Source organism: Physeter macrocephalus, unplaced genomic scaffold (assembly GCF_002837175.3).
Source record: "Physeter macrocephalus isolate SW-GA unplaced genomic scaffold, ASM283717v5 random_712, whole genome shotgun sequence".
NCBI lineage: Eukaryota > Metazoa > Chordata > Mammalia > Artiodactyla > Physeteridae > Physeter > Physeter macrocephalus.
In genome coordinates, this window is record NW_021145938.1 from 1 (window position 1) to 15,595 (window position 15,595).

The window sequence follows — 15,595 nt, forward strand, 5'->3', positions numbered from 1 at the left end:
ATAGCTGAGATTTCTATTTTCTGTGTGTTCCTCCAAAGGATTATTCCAATTTTTGTCGTGGGTGTGTGCCTCTCCTCTTCCTTTACCAACCCAGCTACTATCTCATGGTTTATCTGCCCAGCGGGGTTCTGGAAGGCAAGATGACAAGATGACGAAAGGAGAGGGGCAAGGCTAGCACAGAACTGGGAGGAAGGGTGATTTAGACTGTGCTATGCGTAACAACTCTCAAGCCGTTAGGGATGACCCCTCAAAATCAAGAGGCTGATCTGTCAGCCTCCAAATCAACAGCAGAGGAATTCAAGCAGGAGAGTGTTGGGCTGGGGGAGGAAGGTGTGTACCGATTAGCCAGCTGTGTGTGCAAACGTAGGGGCCCGCTTCAGCACCGACCAGGGATGCCTGGCTCCCCGGAGCAGGGCTTGTCCCTAGCCTTCTCTCCAAGAGATCTCGAAATATTTTTGGAGGGTAGGGGTACTGGAGGAGAAAGGTCTGGTCTGGAAGGAATCCTGGCCCGGGATATGACATATCCATCTTCACAGAAGTAAAGTAGGGACCCTGGACGCACCGCCGACCCTCAGGTTAGTCTGTCCCATGACCCGGAACAGCAGCTGGAGCCGCCTCTACGCCCTCTGCCCACGTGCCGGACACACCCCCTCCCCACATGATTTTACCCGTCCCCCTCCCACCCGGGCTCCAATCACCAGCCCCCTCCCACGACCACCCCTCTCCGGATTACTGTGTCCCCTCTCCTAGCGTTCCCCCCAAAAAGCCATCAGCGTGTCAAGCCCCCCTCCACCCACCCACCCTCGTTCGGGGCCCAGCTCCCACAAGGGGTGGGAGACGAGGGTCCCCAAGGCGGACCGAGGGACCCACGAGAGGGGGAGGGGAGCTCAGGGCCGTGCGCATGCGCTCCGGGCGCCGCGGTAGCCGGTCGCCCCTAGGCCCGGAGAGGGCCCCAGCCACCGCCGTCGTCCCCCGCCCCCCCACCGCCGCACATACACGCCGGCCCGGCCTCGGGCTCCGCGCAGGGAAGGATACTTAAAGCCAGCATCTTGGACTGGTAGTCGAAGGCTACCACCTCGCCCTGCAGCCGCTGCTCCTGGCACGTCCGGCACGACACCTGGCTCCCAACGCTGAAGTACTCGCCCGGAGGAGCCGCCATCTTGGGAGAGCAGCCGCGGCCGGCGGCGGCGGCGGCAGCAGCGGGCGAAAGCCGGGCCCCCAGTGAGCGCCGCGCCGCGACGCACGGGGCGTGCTGACGTCACACGCTAGGGCGTGGCCTGGACTGGGTGGGGCGGGAGCCTAGGTGGATGAGGAGAAAAGAAGAAATAAAGAGGAATGTGAATAATTACGTTTGTCCGGCTGCGCCCGGTCTGTAACAGGCTTGCAAGGTCCATTTTAGAAGTTAAAGATAAATGACCTACGTGGAATGAAAAGGGGAGGGAGGAGGGAACTGCAGTCTCCATTACGTGCACACCTTGACACAAGAGTTTGATGAATGAACTCTATATTTTACAAATGAGGAATCCGAGGCCCAGAAGACTTAACTAAACTTGCTCAAAACGATTACTCCTAACTACAAAGTGGTAGTGGAAAGAACATTGGCTGTAGAGTTAGCTAAAACGGAATCGGAATTCCACTGAGTTATATGACCTTGAGCAAATTACTAAGCCTGATTCTTTTACTCCTTCTGTATTATCCCTGTTGAGCATCCAGCAACCCTTTGATGTAGGAATCAATATCCTCATTTTACGGAGGAAGAAACTCTTAGACTAAACTGTGTCCAGGGTCGCACAACTAGCAAGGATTCGGTCTACCTGTTTCCAAAGACAGTGCTATTTACTGCTATGCTATATTAGATAATACCTCACAGAGTAGTTAAGAGGAGCGGGAGATAATGAGATAATGTGTACAAATGCATGGCATGTAGTAGATCCTTAATAAATGGTAGTTCCTCCGTGATCACCCATCACTGTTGGAACTCAAGATGCTTCCCCATCTCCCATCTTGCCCTCTCCTCTAGAAAACCGGGCAAAGAGCCAGAATGAGGAGCAATGGTATTGACAAAGGGAGCCTTGGGGCAGGAGTTTTGGGGCCCCCATTATTGACTATCTAATACACGAAACAGTTTTCTTAACATGTAAGTACGATGCAGATGCATTTTCAAGCCCTACCATCACCAGTTGCCATCCCTAACCCACCTACCCTTCCACTAAAGAAATTCTAGAGCCTCATGTATGAGTAACGACAGGCAAAGAGAGGGAGGCAAAGGGCCAGTCCTGGCACTACTTAACCTGAACAAATTTCAAAAGTGTTTCCTTGCCTTGCAAGAGACATCAACTTCCTAAAGTTGGGCCCATATTAGTACAATCATTGTAATAGAAATAAACATACTGCTCCCTCATACTTGGGTTTTTCCAGAGAACTTTCACGTCCACCCCATAACAAGTCATACGTAACTGCCACTCCACCTTTTATATAACGTGATTATAGGTTCTCATAAACGACTGCCAGGCACTGTTAGGAAAAGCTTCCTGGAAGAAGTGGAAAAATCTGAGACCTGAAAGACAAGCAGGGAAAGAGTGGCCATGTTCTAAGCAGAGGTAACTGCAGACGTCAGGACCCCTAAAAGGAGAAAGCTTGGTGATTTCAGGGAGCATAAAGTAGCTCAGAAATATCATGAAACAGAATGTGGAACTGGGCTGGTAACGGTTGTCTTGGCTAGAGGCCAAGCAAACTTTCAAAGACTAAGAAAATTTAGGCTTTTTCCTTGGGGCAATTGAAAAACATTTAGCAAGGGAGCGAAATGAGATTTGTATCCAGCTTCCTTTCCCCACACCTTTTTAATTAGTGAAATTAATCTCTTTCCAAGAAGAACCCAAATTTACATTCTCATTTTCACCCCTCAAAAACTCTCCAAGAACAAAGTTGCTTGAGGTAGGAAGGAACAACTTCACCAGTCTCTTCCCACCTCACCTCTGCCTCTAGGCAAGACCTCACCTGGAATAGCTGAGATTTCTATTTTCTGTGTGTTCCTCCAAAGGATTATTCCAATTTTTGTCGTGGGTGTGTGCCTCTCCTCTTCCTTTACCAACCCAGCTACTATCTCATGGTTTATCTGCCCAGCGGGGTTCTGGAAGGCAAGATGACAAGATGACGAAAGGAGAGGGGCAAGGCTAGCACAGAACTGGGAGGAAGGGTGATTTAGACTGTGCTATGCGTAACAACTCTCAAGCCGTTAGGGATGACCCCTCAAAATCAAGAGGCTGATCTGTCAGCCTCCAAATCAACAGCAGAGGAATTCAAGCAGGAGAGTGTTGGGCTGGGGGAGGAAGGTGTGTACCGATTAGCCAGCTGTGTGTGCAAACGTAGGGGCCCGCTTCAGCACCGACCAGGGATGCCTGGCTCCCCGGAGCAGGGCTTGTCCCTAGCCTTCTCTCCAAGAGATCTCGAAATATTTTTGGAGGGTAGGGGTACTGGAGGAGAAAGGTCTGGTCTGGAAGGAATCCTGGCCCGGGATATGACATATCCATCTTCACAGAAGTAAAGTAGGGACCCTGGACGCACCGCCGACCCTCAGGTTAGTCTGTCCCATGACCCGGAACAGCAGCTGGAGCCGCCTCTACGCCCTCTGCCCACGTGCCGGCAATAGCAGCCACGTGGGGCTCTGCGGAAACGCCTTCGAAAAGATTTGTCCCCTGCGCTGACCAGTAGAGAGGGAGGCCCGGGAAGAACGCAGGAGGAGGAAACGGTACCGGCAGGAGGCCTGGCTCGCTCGAGCCTGGGGCTGCCGGGGGCGGGGCAGGGAGGCGGGGCTTTCCCGGGCACCGCCAGGGGGCGGGGCCTCGGATCCGAAGGGTGGGCTTTGGAGGGCCGTGAGGAGCTGCTTCCTGGTCGCCTGGATTCCTCGGCTTCCGCCTTAGCTCAAACCCTGGCCGGGCCGGCCCCGGGGTCGCCATGGAGTCCACGCTGGGCGCGGGCATCGCGATGGCCGAGGCGCTGCAGAACCAGCTGCCCTGGTTGGAGAACGTGTGGCTCTGGGTCACCTTTCTGGGCGACCCCAAGAGCCTCTTTCTGTTCTACTTCCCCGTGGCCTACTACGCCTCTCGCCGGGTGGGCATCGCGGTGCTCTGGATCAGCCTCATCACCGAGTGGCTCAACCTCGTCTTCAAGTGGTGAGACAGCGAAGCCCTCCGGCGGCCTGGTCCCCCACCCCCAAAGGCCCTGAGCCCTGTGCGGTCCTTGATCTCTCTCGTCAGCTGCCTCAAAGGCCTGGCTTCCCCCCCACCCCCCGACAGTGAACCCATGGCCTTAAGACCTCCCACCCCTACCCCGTGGCCACTGACTTTTCCCCTATGAGCATCTTTGTGCATCTTGGACCTCAGAGTCCCCATCCTAATCATTAAACTAGTGTTTAACGGGCCTGATCAGAGAAATCACCTAAGGGGGCGTATTTAAAATGCAAATACCCCATTCCACCTCAGACAGACTAATTTTGAAACTCCAGGGGAGGGGCTGGGAATCTGTATTTTAACAGGCATCTGTGGTGACTTAAGTAGCAGAAAGTCCTGCTTCTCAACTCACTCTTTGATTCATTCGTTTATTTGACATAATTTTTAAGAAGCATGCTTTGTCCAGGCTTCACACTAGTGGCTAAGGACAGAAAAGCCTTGCAGATTAAGGTGTGGTCCCCCAGACCATGGCCAGCAGCATAAGGAGCATTTGAAAACTTGCTAGAGATGCAGAATCTCAGGCCCCACGCCAGAGCTACTGAATCAGAATCTGCATTTTAACAAGGACCCCAGGCGATTTGTGTGCACAGTAAATTTCAAAAAGCACTGGGCTAAAGCATTGCCTTCCAGGGAACACTTTCTCTTCTCCCTTTTCCCCTTCATTCACTAGTAGGCTCTGCACACAGACTTAGAAGCCAGGAACCCCAGGCAAGTGGGTGGGGTCCTTGGGGTGTATCTCTTTGTGCCACCTGTTCTCTCCTGGGTGCAGAAGGGAGCGATACTTCCCGCTGGGCGTGCAGCTGCGCCTCCCCTCACCCCTCACCACTGTCTCTGTTGCCAGATTGACAGCCTGGGGGAGGGAAGGGAGGTTCATAGGAGACACTTGAATGGATGGGCTGGAATGACTTGCTGAAAAACAAAATACCTTCCCTTCCACTCTTCTCAGCCAGGGCTTCATCCCTACTGTAAATGGAAAGCAATTGTCTGATCATTTCCTTCCTACTGAATTGCTCTTTGCTTTGTGCTCTCCTTCCTCAGAGTCTGTATAAGCCTTCCTCTCTAGTCCTGTTCCCCTAAGACCACCCCCTTGGGTAGGCACTCTTAATGCCCCCCACATGGCAGAGCCCCTGTTCATTTCCTAAGTGTGTGTTGAGCATCTGGTGTGTGATCCAGGCTCACTTTTTGGCGGGGAGAGGCAAGTCCCTTCCGCACCTCCCTCCCCAGCACTTAGCTTCCTGCCAGCATCTCTTCTGCTCTCCCACCTTTTCTCTTTCTGGCCACAGCAGTCTCTGCAGTGTGTTTCCCAGGGTCCAGTGAAGCACCTGGCTAAGCCAGTGGATTTTGAACTTTTTTGTCTTCCTTATTCTCTCTCAGCCTCCTTGTCCATCCCCCACTCCCATTTTCAAACACGAGAGGCTTACCTAAGTAACTCAGGCTGGAATTTGGGAAATGGAGAGAGGGGAAGCAGGAGGGTCAGTGAGGGCCTGGGGAGGGAGGGCGAGGGGCAGGTCCTGGGCTCTCTATAGATGGCAAGAGCAGAGCTGGCCCTGCAGCGGGAGGGCTAAGAATGGGACTTCTGAGCATCTCAGAGCACACACATGCACACACCACAATCTCTTGCCTCCTTATCACTTTTTAAAAAATAGCATGCGTTCTCCTGTTCCAAGGTAAAAAACCCTGGCAAGGCAATGGCACAGAATTGGACACCCTTTCTGACTCCAGCCTGTAAGCCCTCCCGAGTACCCCAAGTGTCCTTCTGCCTCACCCCCCGTTCCCCTGGCTGTGTGTGCGTGTAATGACATCTTGCATCTGTTCTCTTCCAGGTTTCTGTTTGGAGACAGGCCCTTTTGGTGGGTCCATGAGTCTGGGTACTACAGCCAGGCTCCAGCCCAGGTTCACCAGTTCCCCTCTTCTTGTGAAACTGGTCCAGGTGAGAAGCCTCAAACTTCCCTCTCCCAATGTGGTTAGGGTTCAGTGAGTGTTTGGTAGTACTTTTCAGCTGGGGCAACCTAGTCAGAGGCCCAGCCTCTCAGTTACTGGGCCAGAGAACAAAGAAACCCAGGGAAGACCATGTTGAATTATAGGAGAAGAGCACCCGTGCCAGTGTGCCAGCTGCCCACCTTGTACAGAGTAAAGCCAAGGGCCGAGGTCAAGGCAGAAGCCTGAGAGCAGTGGCCTCAGGCGGGGACGAAGAAGGCTTCAGGGCAGCAGGAGCTAAGGGTCAGTGCTGGAGGAAGGCTCTCCCCTCAGCCACGGGGAGGCAGCTGTGTTGAGCTATCACCAGGGGCACCTGGGTGCCACCCACGTCCTCTCACCACAGCTTCTGAATCCCCTGGCAGGCAGCCCTTCCGGACACTGTATGATCACAGGAGCAGCCCTTTGGCCCATCATGACGGCCATCTCTTCCCAAGTGGCCACTCGGACCCACAGGTACACCTTGGCATTGCCCACCAACGGGGGCAGGGGTGATGGTACCCTGGACCCAAAAGACCCAGCAGCAGGGCAGCCTGGGAGCTGGAGTTCTGCAGCCCCCGGGGCATCTGGTCAAACTGTGAGGTGCCTGGGTGCTGAGGGAAGCCCAGCTGTGCGTGGACACCTCCTGAACCATTTGCCTCTCTTCTTTTTAGCCGCTGGGTGAGGGTGATACCTAGCTTGGCTTATTGCACCTTCCTGCTGGCGGTCGGCTTGTCCCGGGTCTTCCTCTTAGCACATTTCCCTCACCAGGTGTTGGCTGGCCTAATAACTGGTGAGCAACTGGGGCAACAGCGTGGACCCAGAGGGTGCCGTTGGCAGTGGGAGGACCAGTGTGTGACCTTCCCATTGTACAGCCAACCCCAAGGCCCCCCCTTCTCCTGCCAAACTACCCTGCAGCTCGGGGTGGGGGTCATATCCCCAGACTCCTTGAAGCTGCTGTCACCCCACTTCCCTAGGTGCTGTCCTGGGCTGGCTGATGACCCCCCGGGTGCCCACGGAGCGGGAGCTAAGCTTCTACGGGTTGACCTCACTGGCCCTCTTGCTGGGTGCCAGCCTCATCTATTGGACCCTCTTTACACTGGGCCTGGATCTTTCTTGGTAAGTCCTGCTTTGAAGCTTGGGCAAGTTGGGGTCTGTCCTGCCTCACCTGTACCTGGCCTGGTGGGTCTCTGGTTCGTTGTAGCTAAAACGGGACACATTAGCTGTTCACAAACATCGAGTCTTCTGGGGTCACGGCAGAACATGGCGGTAAGCCCCAAAGGGGTGGAGAGCCATCAGCCCTCTAGGACCCAGGGGAATCTCCTGGCAAAGACTCTTTGCTCCCCACAGGTCCATCAACCTAGCCTCTAAGTGGTGTGAACGGCCTGAGTGGGTGCACTTGGACAGCCGGCCCTTTGCCTCTCTGAGCCGCGACTCAGGGGCCGCCCTGGGTCTGGGCATCGCCCTCCACTCCCCCTGCTATGCCCAGGTGCGGCGGGCATACCTGGGACACGGCCAGAAGCTAGCCTGCCTTGTGTTGGCCATGGGGCTGCTGGGCCCCCTGGACTGGCTGGGCTACCCGCCTCAGATCAGCCTTTTCTACATCTTCAATTTCCTCAAGCACACCCTCTGGCCATGCCTGGTCCTGGCCCTCGTGCCCTGGCTGGTGCACACATTCAGTGCCCAGGAAGCACCACCCATCCGCTCTTCCTGACTCTAGGTGCCTCCTACTGCCACTTTCCCTCTCACAAAGCCCACACTCCGTGACCTCCACACTCCGGGGAGGCAGCCCCGTCCCCTTCCAGCCCCCAGCAGGCCCTGCTCATGGTGAATTTTCTACTTCTCCCACCACCTGGTCTCAGCCCCAAAGAAGGGCCTTCTCTCTCCCAGGAAGGTTGGTCCTCCTCCTGCCTTCCCTCCCAAGTCCCCAAAGGGCAAAGGCAACAGCGAGACCAGTGGGTTCCTGTAACACTGTGAGGGGCTCAGAGCAGCCCCAATAAAGCCCTTCCACACCTCTGGACTCCTCTCTTGACTCTGTGCACATCTCCACTGGACTTGCCTGTGTGGCTGCAGGTGGAACCCTTGCCAGGCCACCTGTTCTGCACCCGCTTCAACCCTGTGCCCCCAGAGACTGAGAGTCCGAAGGAACAGGGAGACCTTCAGCCCTGGGCCCCCTCCCCACCATCACCACGTAGGCCCCACAGAGGTTCCAGGAGATGCTGGGGCTACGTTCAGTGAAACCTTGTTCTTAACCCACAGGACAGAGATCCCACTCCCTCCCACCCCAGCCTCGTTTCCTAAACTGGCTAGTCCAGGGGCTGGAGAAAAGAAGAGTAGTTTTTTTTGGCCAGGAGGGGGAATGAGACCCTCAACTCCATTTGAAAGCCCAGAGAACAGAGACATTGGCCCCAGAAGGCACTGCCAGAAACAAGTTTATTTACACAAGGACACACAGTGTAACAGGTTACAAAATACTTAACTGAAATCCACGTCCAAGGAGACAAAGCAAGGAGTGGGTTTACATGAGAACCAGACCGGCCGTGGGGAGAGGGAGGGTAAGCGGCCCGGAGCTGGGGCTCAGCATGGGGAGGCCTGGTACACTGGGCCCAGCCCCATCCCCATCCCCCAGGAGGATCTAGAACACACTAACAACACACAAGACACAAGCGCACAATGAACCAATGGTGGTGGGACTCCTGCCCCTCCCCTGGCTCCTGCCCCTCCCCTGGCTCCCTCAACCCTGCTCAGGCCCCCATTAGGATAATAAATATGTAAACAGATTGGTGGAGCCCTGGGGACGGGAGGAAAGAAAGTATATGCGGAGTTGGGGAGAAGGAGGGAGGAAGACTCAGCCCCCTAGGAGCTGCTTCCCATCTTTGGTTTCCCACAGGCTGGAGAGCATTCGCTAGAAGCCTTGTGGGCTCCTGGCCCTGGAGACAAGAAGGCTAGCAGGGCTTCTGGGAAGGAGAAAGGGCAGTGCCCAGCCCCATCCAGGTCTTAGGTCCCTTGGGCTGGTGGCCCACAAAGGAAGCCCAGGAGGAAGGGAAGCTACAGCTGAGGGCAGACTCCTGGGTTCTGGCCCTGCCCCTTCTAGAACTCCCACTCACCATCCCCAGGCTTCAAAGCCAAAGGGCCCAGGAGAGAGGTGGGCCACTGACCCTTCTGCCTGCAGCATGCTGGATGGCTGGGGAAATCTGGTCCTGAACAGCAGGGGGGCTCTCACCAGCCTGGAGCCCCCCCTGCAGGGACCACCTTCTCCCCGCTCCCCAGACCGTGCCAGCAGAGGGACAGGGAGGCCGACAGAGTAAGATGGAGAGCAGGCCGGGTTCTGCGGCTCCTCTTGGCCCCTCAGAACCCAGGAGTGCAGCTCCAAACCTCCCCACACGTTTTCACCCTCTCCAGCCCGAGAAGGGGAAATAGGCCCTGAGGAGGGTAAGGCAAGACAGCCCTGCCCACAGACCTCAGGCCCACATCCTAGAGCACAAAGCTTCCCTTCGGTGCTGAGGCCAGGAGAAAGGAGGAGGAGAGAGGGGTCTGTGTGGAGATGGTGAGGACACTGGGGGAAAAGAGTGAGAATCGCAGGGCGGGAGCCCACCTCCCCTCCACTCTACATCTTAAGACTGTAGAGGGACCCTCCGGATCCTCCCCTGGGGCTGGAGAGGGGAAGAGGGTGAAATTAAGGCATTTCCCCCTAAGTCAGCTGAAGCCAAGGCACCAAACTTACTGTGCCCTCCTCACTCAGGGGGACCCCAGAACCGGAAGGTGCTATCTGGGCCCCAGGCCCACCCTGAGCTGGCCCAAGCTCCAAGGGGGACAAAGACAGAATGCAGGAAGTGGGTGTGGGATACAACGTGAGGGAAGGGCTGGAAAGGGTACCCCTCGCCCTACAGAGAGCGCAAACTTCTAGAGCTGAGACATGGGCCACGGGGGGAGGGGGGAGGGGGGAGAGGGGAAAGTGGGGGCCTGAGGCAGCTTAGAGGAGCAGGAGGGGCGAGGCTGAGAGACCCACACGGCACACGTTGTTGAATGTGTGACTTTTTGTTTTTTAATAGAAAAAATAAACAAAATCACAATGATGAAGCCCAGAGGGATGGGGGCCAGGGCGTCAGAGGGCAGGTTCCTGCTCCATGGGCTCCTCTGCCGGCCTGTGGGCACAAGCACAGGGAAGGGCACTGAAGCAATGTGGGATGGCGGGGAGCGGTCTGGGAGAGGGCAGGGAGGTGGGGGGCACCTCACCTGGGGCTGTGCTCCCGGCCTGCAGCAGCCTGGGCCTGCTCGGCCCCCACCGACAGCAAGGCCATGGCGCTCACAGTCTCAGCCTCCTCTGTCTCACCTGCCTGGGCCTCCCGCAGGGAACGGCCTAGACCCGCAGCGAACCTCTGCACACAGCTCCAGTGTTTGCCTGTGGATGAGGGATGGGCCGGGGGTCAGGGAGAGCCAGAAACCCCCAAACGTACGGACACCCCCAGCCCCAGCCCTGGCGTCACGCGAGCTCCGCCCCCTTGGCAAGCTGGGCCCCGAGTCCCTCTGCCTGTGCCCACGCACTCTGGATCTCGATGACTTTCTCTAGCGTGGCCACTGCGTTGACGCTGGGCTTTTGTTGCAAGACTGCCTCGTCCAAGGGCTGCAGCTGGCAGGGGAAGGAAGAGAAGACTTAAGAGTGGCTGCCCCTCTAACCATCCCGCCGTTCGGCCCCATGACAGGGGCAAGCATAGCCTTTCTGGGGAAACCTCTATTTAGAAAGCCTTCCCTGGCCACCACCTGTCCTCAGGAATCAGGAAAACCTCCCCAAGGGCCCTCGGTGCTGCCTGACCCAGGAAAGGGACCCCCCCTCGCTGGCCCCTTACCCCCTGGCCTACTGGCCCACCTCCCCCAGTCCCGCTGGGCACCCCTCACCTCCACGCTGAGCAGAGCGGAGACACAGGCCTCAGAGGCATCACAGATGGCGGTCAAGTCATGGCCTCCCTCGAGGGCCAGCACCACCCGGCCCCCTGCCAGCGTCATCAGCTGCCTGGTCAAGTGGCCAAAACCTTTAGGGACGGGTGAAGGGAGGAAGAGGAAACGGTTAAAGAAGAAACTCAATTCAAGAGAAAGTAAGAAAGGAGAGAAAAAGAAACACAAGAGATGGGACAAACAACACAAAAGAAGATGGTGGATTTAAACCCAAATAGACATCCATAAGAGAATTCAGTGTCAATGGACTAAATGCGCCCTAAAAGACAAAACATAAGAGGCTAAAAAGAGCCAATTACGCATCTCCTAAGGAGCACTATGAAAAACCACCACTGAAGCACGAGGGATCAGCGAGCTCCATCCCGACAGCTCCCGGAGGAGATGAGATACTCCTCCCCCACCTGCTTGCCCCTCACGGCCAGGGTTGGCAGGGGGAGGGCGGGAGGACGCTGCCAGGGTGATTCCAAGTCTTAGACCTGCCTTCAACCCTCCTCCCAACCTCCCGCTCGACCCCACCTTCACCGCTCCATAGCCTCCCTCGATCCCCCCACAGGCTCACATCTGGCGGTGACAGAGTAGCCACCCAGCGGAGACAGGTGTCCCTCAACAGCATCAAACCCGGCGGAGACCAGGACCACGTCAGGTGAGAACTCGTGGGCGATAGGCATCACCACCGTCCTGCAAAGGGAGGGCCCACGCTGACCCTGGCAGGTGGCTCGGCCAGGCCTCACCCGGCTCTGCCCCCCACGGCGCCGACCCCCTCCACCCACGCGGAACTGAGTGCCTTCTGCCCCTCCCACGGCAGGGCCCGGGGGTTCCCACCCCTCCCTCGGCTCTTCTCAGTCCCCACCTGAAGGCCGTTAGGTACTCCACGTCTCCGATGGGGGGATCCACACCTCCCGTCCATGCCACGTTCACATTGTACCCCACGCCCGGCCCTCCGCCAACCTGGCAGCACGGCGGGGGAGGGGTTACTCTCACTGCCTGGGGATCCCAGACGTTGCCCCGCCCTCAGCCCTGCCTCCAGCCCTCACTCCACTGACCTCTGTTCTGCATGGAGGGGCAGTTGGCTGGCGTGGTCCTCCCACTAGGAGCCCAGACTCCCCAGGTACCAGCACCACCACGGGCCTCCATGGCTCCCTGCCAGGTCCCATTCTGCCAGGTCCCATTCTGCTATCTCCCCGAGGGCCCCACGTTTGAGCCCAGGAGCTGTACCTCTTCAGGAGCCCCAGAGCCCGGAAAGAAGTTCCCGTTGTCATAGCGATGCAGGGAGATGTAGAGCACGGAGGGGTCGTTGTAGAATGCTTGCTGGGTGCCATTGCCGTGGTGAATGTCCTAGTGGGAGGGGGTGGAAGCATCAGGGAAAAGGCCCAGGGTCTGACCCAAAGGTCAAAATTCCGCTTGGCCCACCCCGCCCCTGCGGTGGACTCTGGGGGTGCAGCCCACCACTAGCTACAGGGCATCTGTGTTCTGTTCGCCCCGGAATCACCCCACGCTTTTCTAACCAGGGTCTGCGGGCCGGGACATGGCACTGCACAGAGGAGACACAAAGCCAGGGGACGAATGTGGTGGATCTCCCTGCGAGCCCACTCTGCTCAGCAGGGTGGAGGGAAGCAGTACGGCTAGTCAGGAATTGAAAGCAAACAGACGCATTCTGAAGAAGAACCCAACAGCATGAACTCTGAAGCCCAAGCCGGGCTTCGAAGAGATTAGATCCCTCCTTGCTGAGGCTTGCTCCTCACGGGGGGCGGTAGGGGCCTTTCCCTCTGCTGTGAGAGGCAGGGGCGGAGAAGCACAGCGTGGCAGCAGGAACAGAAATGCCGGGGCCGACAGGCCTGATCTGAAACCCAGTACCAACACCCCAAGCTAAGTAACCTTGGTTGGCTATGTCCCCCAACAGCCCAGTGTCTCTGTTTATCGAAATGAACATCCTACTACTTAGGAAGCAAGGCGGCCACGAAGCAGCACCACGTGTCTGGCACACGGTCAGCCCCCAGTCAAGAGGGGCTCTAGCAACGGCAGGAGCTGTCTCTATCACTCGAGGCAGAAAATCTCCTCGGTTGCTCAAGGCTGCGGGCTGGGGGCCAAGGTGGACCAGGGGCTAAAAGCACTTCGAGTCTCCACTAGTGAGGAGGGGGGCCCCATGGGACTGTGAAGGCTGGGCTAACAGCCCCAGCACGGGCACCTGAGGAAGAGGGCGTGGGGTTGGGGTGGAGGCTTCCTGAAGGCTGAAGGCTGACCCTGGTCCCCCCAGCCCACTGCCTACCCAGTCCACGATGAGAACCTTGCCCACATTCAGTTTCTGCTGCAGGAGTTTGGTTGTGATGGCTACAGAGTTGAAGAAGCAGAATCCCCTGGGGGGGTGAGCGGAGAAGAGGGCAGGTCGTCAGCCTTAGTGGATGTTTGCTCACAGATACACGCGCATCAGCTCTGCTGAGAGGGAGATGGCGTGAGGGCAGTGGGTCTGGGGCAGGGCTGCGGTGGCACTCACATGGCTGTGGACTCCTCCGCGTGGTGTCCTGGGGGCCGGATGATGGCAAAACCATTCTGGAGAGGTACAGACGGAGGGACAGAAACAAGAGGCAGACAGGCGGGCAAGGTGGCCACGAAGTGGGTGGACACAGAAGGAGAGAAGCATAAGCCAGGACGAGAACGTAAGTCATAAGCATCAATCCCACAACCTTTAGGAACGCCAGCCGAGGGCCACGTGACACCCATGAGAGCACAGACGTTAGTGCCTCTCGGTCATTCCCTCTTTACCCCTCACCCCCCCAGCTGGCCTGGAGCTGGTGCCTCCTCCCCACGCCTGCACCTGAGAGTTGAGATTACAGAGGATGGTGCCTTACTGACAGGAAAGCCACGGCTGCCCCCCATCCCCCACTCCTGAGGCAACAGGACCAAGGCCCCCGCCCACGCTCACCTTGAGCTCCCCCGTCGCCACCTTGAAAGCCAGCTCCACCAGGCAGCCCACCGCCATGCGCACGGCACTGGAGGAGTGCATCTCATTCCACACGGTGTCACTGTCCACCTGCGGGGGCAGGAGAGCAGGCTTCAGCGTGCCCCCTGCAGGGGGAGGGCGAGAATGGGGGTGCAGCTGTGGTGGGCAGGAAGGGAGGGGCTGGAGCTGGGAGTACCACCCACCCATCCCCACTGGCAGGTGCCCTACTCACCCCGATGCCCCCACAAGGCAGCATGGCGTACATCTTCTGGCTGATGGGGCCTGCTGGGAAGAGGGACAGAGCTACTCTGGAAGTTGCCTCAACTGCCAGGGCCGCAGGTTGGAGCGCGCAGAGGGCGGTAGACTCAGTCACAGAAAAAGAAGGCCAGGCCCCAGCACACGACAGGCCTCCGCAGCCCATGCCAGCTGGGAGATGTCTGTCCCCCGTCCTGGCGGGGGCGGGGGGGGGGGCATCCTACCTCTGGGGCAAATGGCAGGGAGTAAAAGGGGCCTGACAGGTTACGGAGAAGGGCAAAGCCCATCACCAGGCCTGACCTGTCACCTCCCATCCTCCTGCACACATCCCACCAGCATGTTGTAGTCTGTGTGAATGGCGCCCTCTGGAGGCGTGCAGTGTAGCAACTGCGCCCACGGGAACCCAACTGCCTGCCCCAGTGGTGGTCTCGCTGACGGCCCCCCCACAACCGGGGCAGGAGACCTGGCCTGGCCCACGCCCCCCAGCGGCCGGGGCCAGCTCACCGAGCAGCTTCTTGCTGTCCAGCTTCTGTCGGTTGAGGGGGCTGGTCCCATAGAGCAGGGTGTGGTATTCGGAGTGCACCGTCTGGATCTCGTCCAGCGTGGCTTTGCGACCCCGGATCCGCTGCCAGGGGAGAGCAGGAAGAGAGGCCGGCGAGACGGATGGCACCGCAGGCCCAGCTCCCCCGAGGCCCAGCCCCTCTCTCGGCCCCACAGCCTGGGGCACAGGGAGCCACTTTCTAGCCTCCGGAGATCCAAAGGTTGTTGAGAAAGTATGCCCCGGTCCCCCAGTCCGGGACCCTCCCCCATTCAGCTGGGGACCGTGGGGGAACAGGCTACGAGGGATGGAACTGGGAGGTGCCTGGGGGGCCTGGCCCTGAAGTCAGGGGTTGAAGAGAGAATGAGGAGGAGACCCAGACAGAGGCTTCCCCGATAGGGGAAACACAAAGGCTTTCGCTGGGTTTGAGGTGGAGGCTGGAAGGAGGGGCTCCCTTACCTCACACTTGCTGAGCAGGCCTGTCTCCTGCAGCCGAGACCAGATGCTCTGGATCCGGCCAGCGTGCTCGGGGTGCACGTGTGTGTTGCCACACATGCACTGGTGCTTCAGCATGAACGTGTCGTAGACCACACCTGGGCCAGAGCCACACCTGTCAGCCAGCACCGCTCTGGGCCGTGTGACAGCCTGGCCCCCGCCATCCACAGCAGAGCTCACTGAGCTTTCCCCCAGCCCACCCTGGTGCCAGCACCTCCTCACAGGCAGCCCCGC

General features: G+C 58.0%; 2 protein-coding genes and 1 long non-coding RNA gene across 5 annotated transcripts in view; 1 reads left to right on the top strand and 2 right to left on the bottom strand.

Moving 5' to 3' along the window:
* Positions 1 to 1,041: 1,041 nt before the first annotated feature.
* LOC114485169 (uncharacterized) lies at positions 1,042 to 3,605 on the bottom strand. The gene is made up of 3 exons (XR_003678642.2): positions 3,341 to 3,605; positions 2,998 to 3,130; positions 1,042 to 1,299 (listed from the first exon to the last, which is right to left on the bottom strand). It is a non-coding gene; the product is annotated as an uncharacterized lncRNA (long non-coding RNA).
* A 247-nt stretch (positions 3,606 to 3,852) lies between these two features.
* On the top strand, positions 3,853 to 8,202 carry G6PC3 (glucose-6-phosphatase catalytic subunit 3). 2 transcript variants are annotated; one of them, XM_007127957.2, is made up of 6 exons: positions 3,854 to 4,172; positions 6,053 to 6,159; positions 6,569 to 6,659; positions 6,857 to 6,975; positions 7,160 to 7,301; positions 7,533 to 8,202. In XM_007127957.2, exons 1-6 carry the CDS (start codon positions 3,955 to 3,957, stop codon positions 7,894 to 7,896), a joined length of 1,041 nt encoding a protein of 346 aa, XP_007128019.1. In that variant the 5' UTR covers positions 3,854 to 3,954; the 3' UTR covers positions 7,897 to 8,202. The 2 variants fall into 2 exon arrangements, with proteins under 2 accessions (XP_023986295.1, XP_007128019.1); XM_024130527.3 differs by lacking the exon at positions 6,857 to 6,975 and having other exon boundaries at positions 3,853 to 4,172; positions 7,533 to 7,672.
* Positions 8,203 to 9,975: 1,773 nt separating this feature from the next.
* HDAC5 (histone deacetylase 5) overlaps positions 9,976 to 15,595 on the bottom strand; it is a 35,805-nt gene continuing 30,185 nt past the window's right edge. Inside the window, exons 13-25 of one of the 2 annotated variants that reach the window (XM_055083218.1) lie at positions 15,326 to 15,459; positions 14,833 to 14,953; positions 14,306 to 14,355; positions 14,056 to 14,163; positions 13,627 to 13,682; positions 13,402 to 13,489; positions 12,351 to 12,470; positions 11,986 to 12,083; positions 11,695 to 11,813; positions 11,079 to 11,212; positions 10,728 to 10,812; positions 10,419 to 10,584; positions 9,976 to 10,327 (exon numbers count right to left, since the gene is read on the bottom strand). In XM_055083218.1, the coding sequence (XP_054939193.1) occupies positions 10,288 to 10,327; positions 10,419 to 10,584; positions 10,728 to 10,812; positions 11,079 to 11,212; positions 11,695 to 11,813; positions 11,986 to 12,083; positions 12,351 to 12,470; positions 13,402 to 13,489; positions 13,627 to 13,682; positions 14,056 to 14,163; positions 14,306 to 14,355; positions 14,833 to 14,953; positions 15,326 to 15,459 (1,319 nt within the window). In that variant the 3' untranslated portion in view covers positions 9,976 to 10,287. The remainder of the gene's footprint in view (positions 10,328 to 10,418; positions 10,585 to 10,727; positions 10,813 to 11,078; positions 11,213 to 11,694; positions 11,814 to 11,985; positions 12,084 to 12,350; positions 12,471 to 13,401; positions 13,490 to 13,626; positions 13,683 to 14,055; positions 14,164 to 14,305; positions 14,356 to 14,832; positions 14,954 to 15,325; positions 15,460 to 15,595) is intronic. The other variant, XM_024130398.3, reaches the window with a different exon arrangement.

Coding starts and splice junctions, on each gene's coding strand:
- G6PC3 (XM_007127957.2), top strand. CDS start 3,955: ATGGAGTCCACGCTGGGCGCGGGCATCGCGATGGCCGAGGCGCTGCAG. Junction 6,976..7,159: donor GTTGGCTGGCCTAATAACTG/GTGAGCAACTGG, acceptor CCACTTCCCTAG/GTGCTGTCCTGGGCTGGCTG. Junction 7,302..7,532: donor CTGGGCCTGGATCTTTCTTG/GTAAGTCCTGCT, acceptor TGCTCCCCACAG/GTCCATCAACCTAGCCTCTA.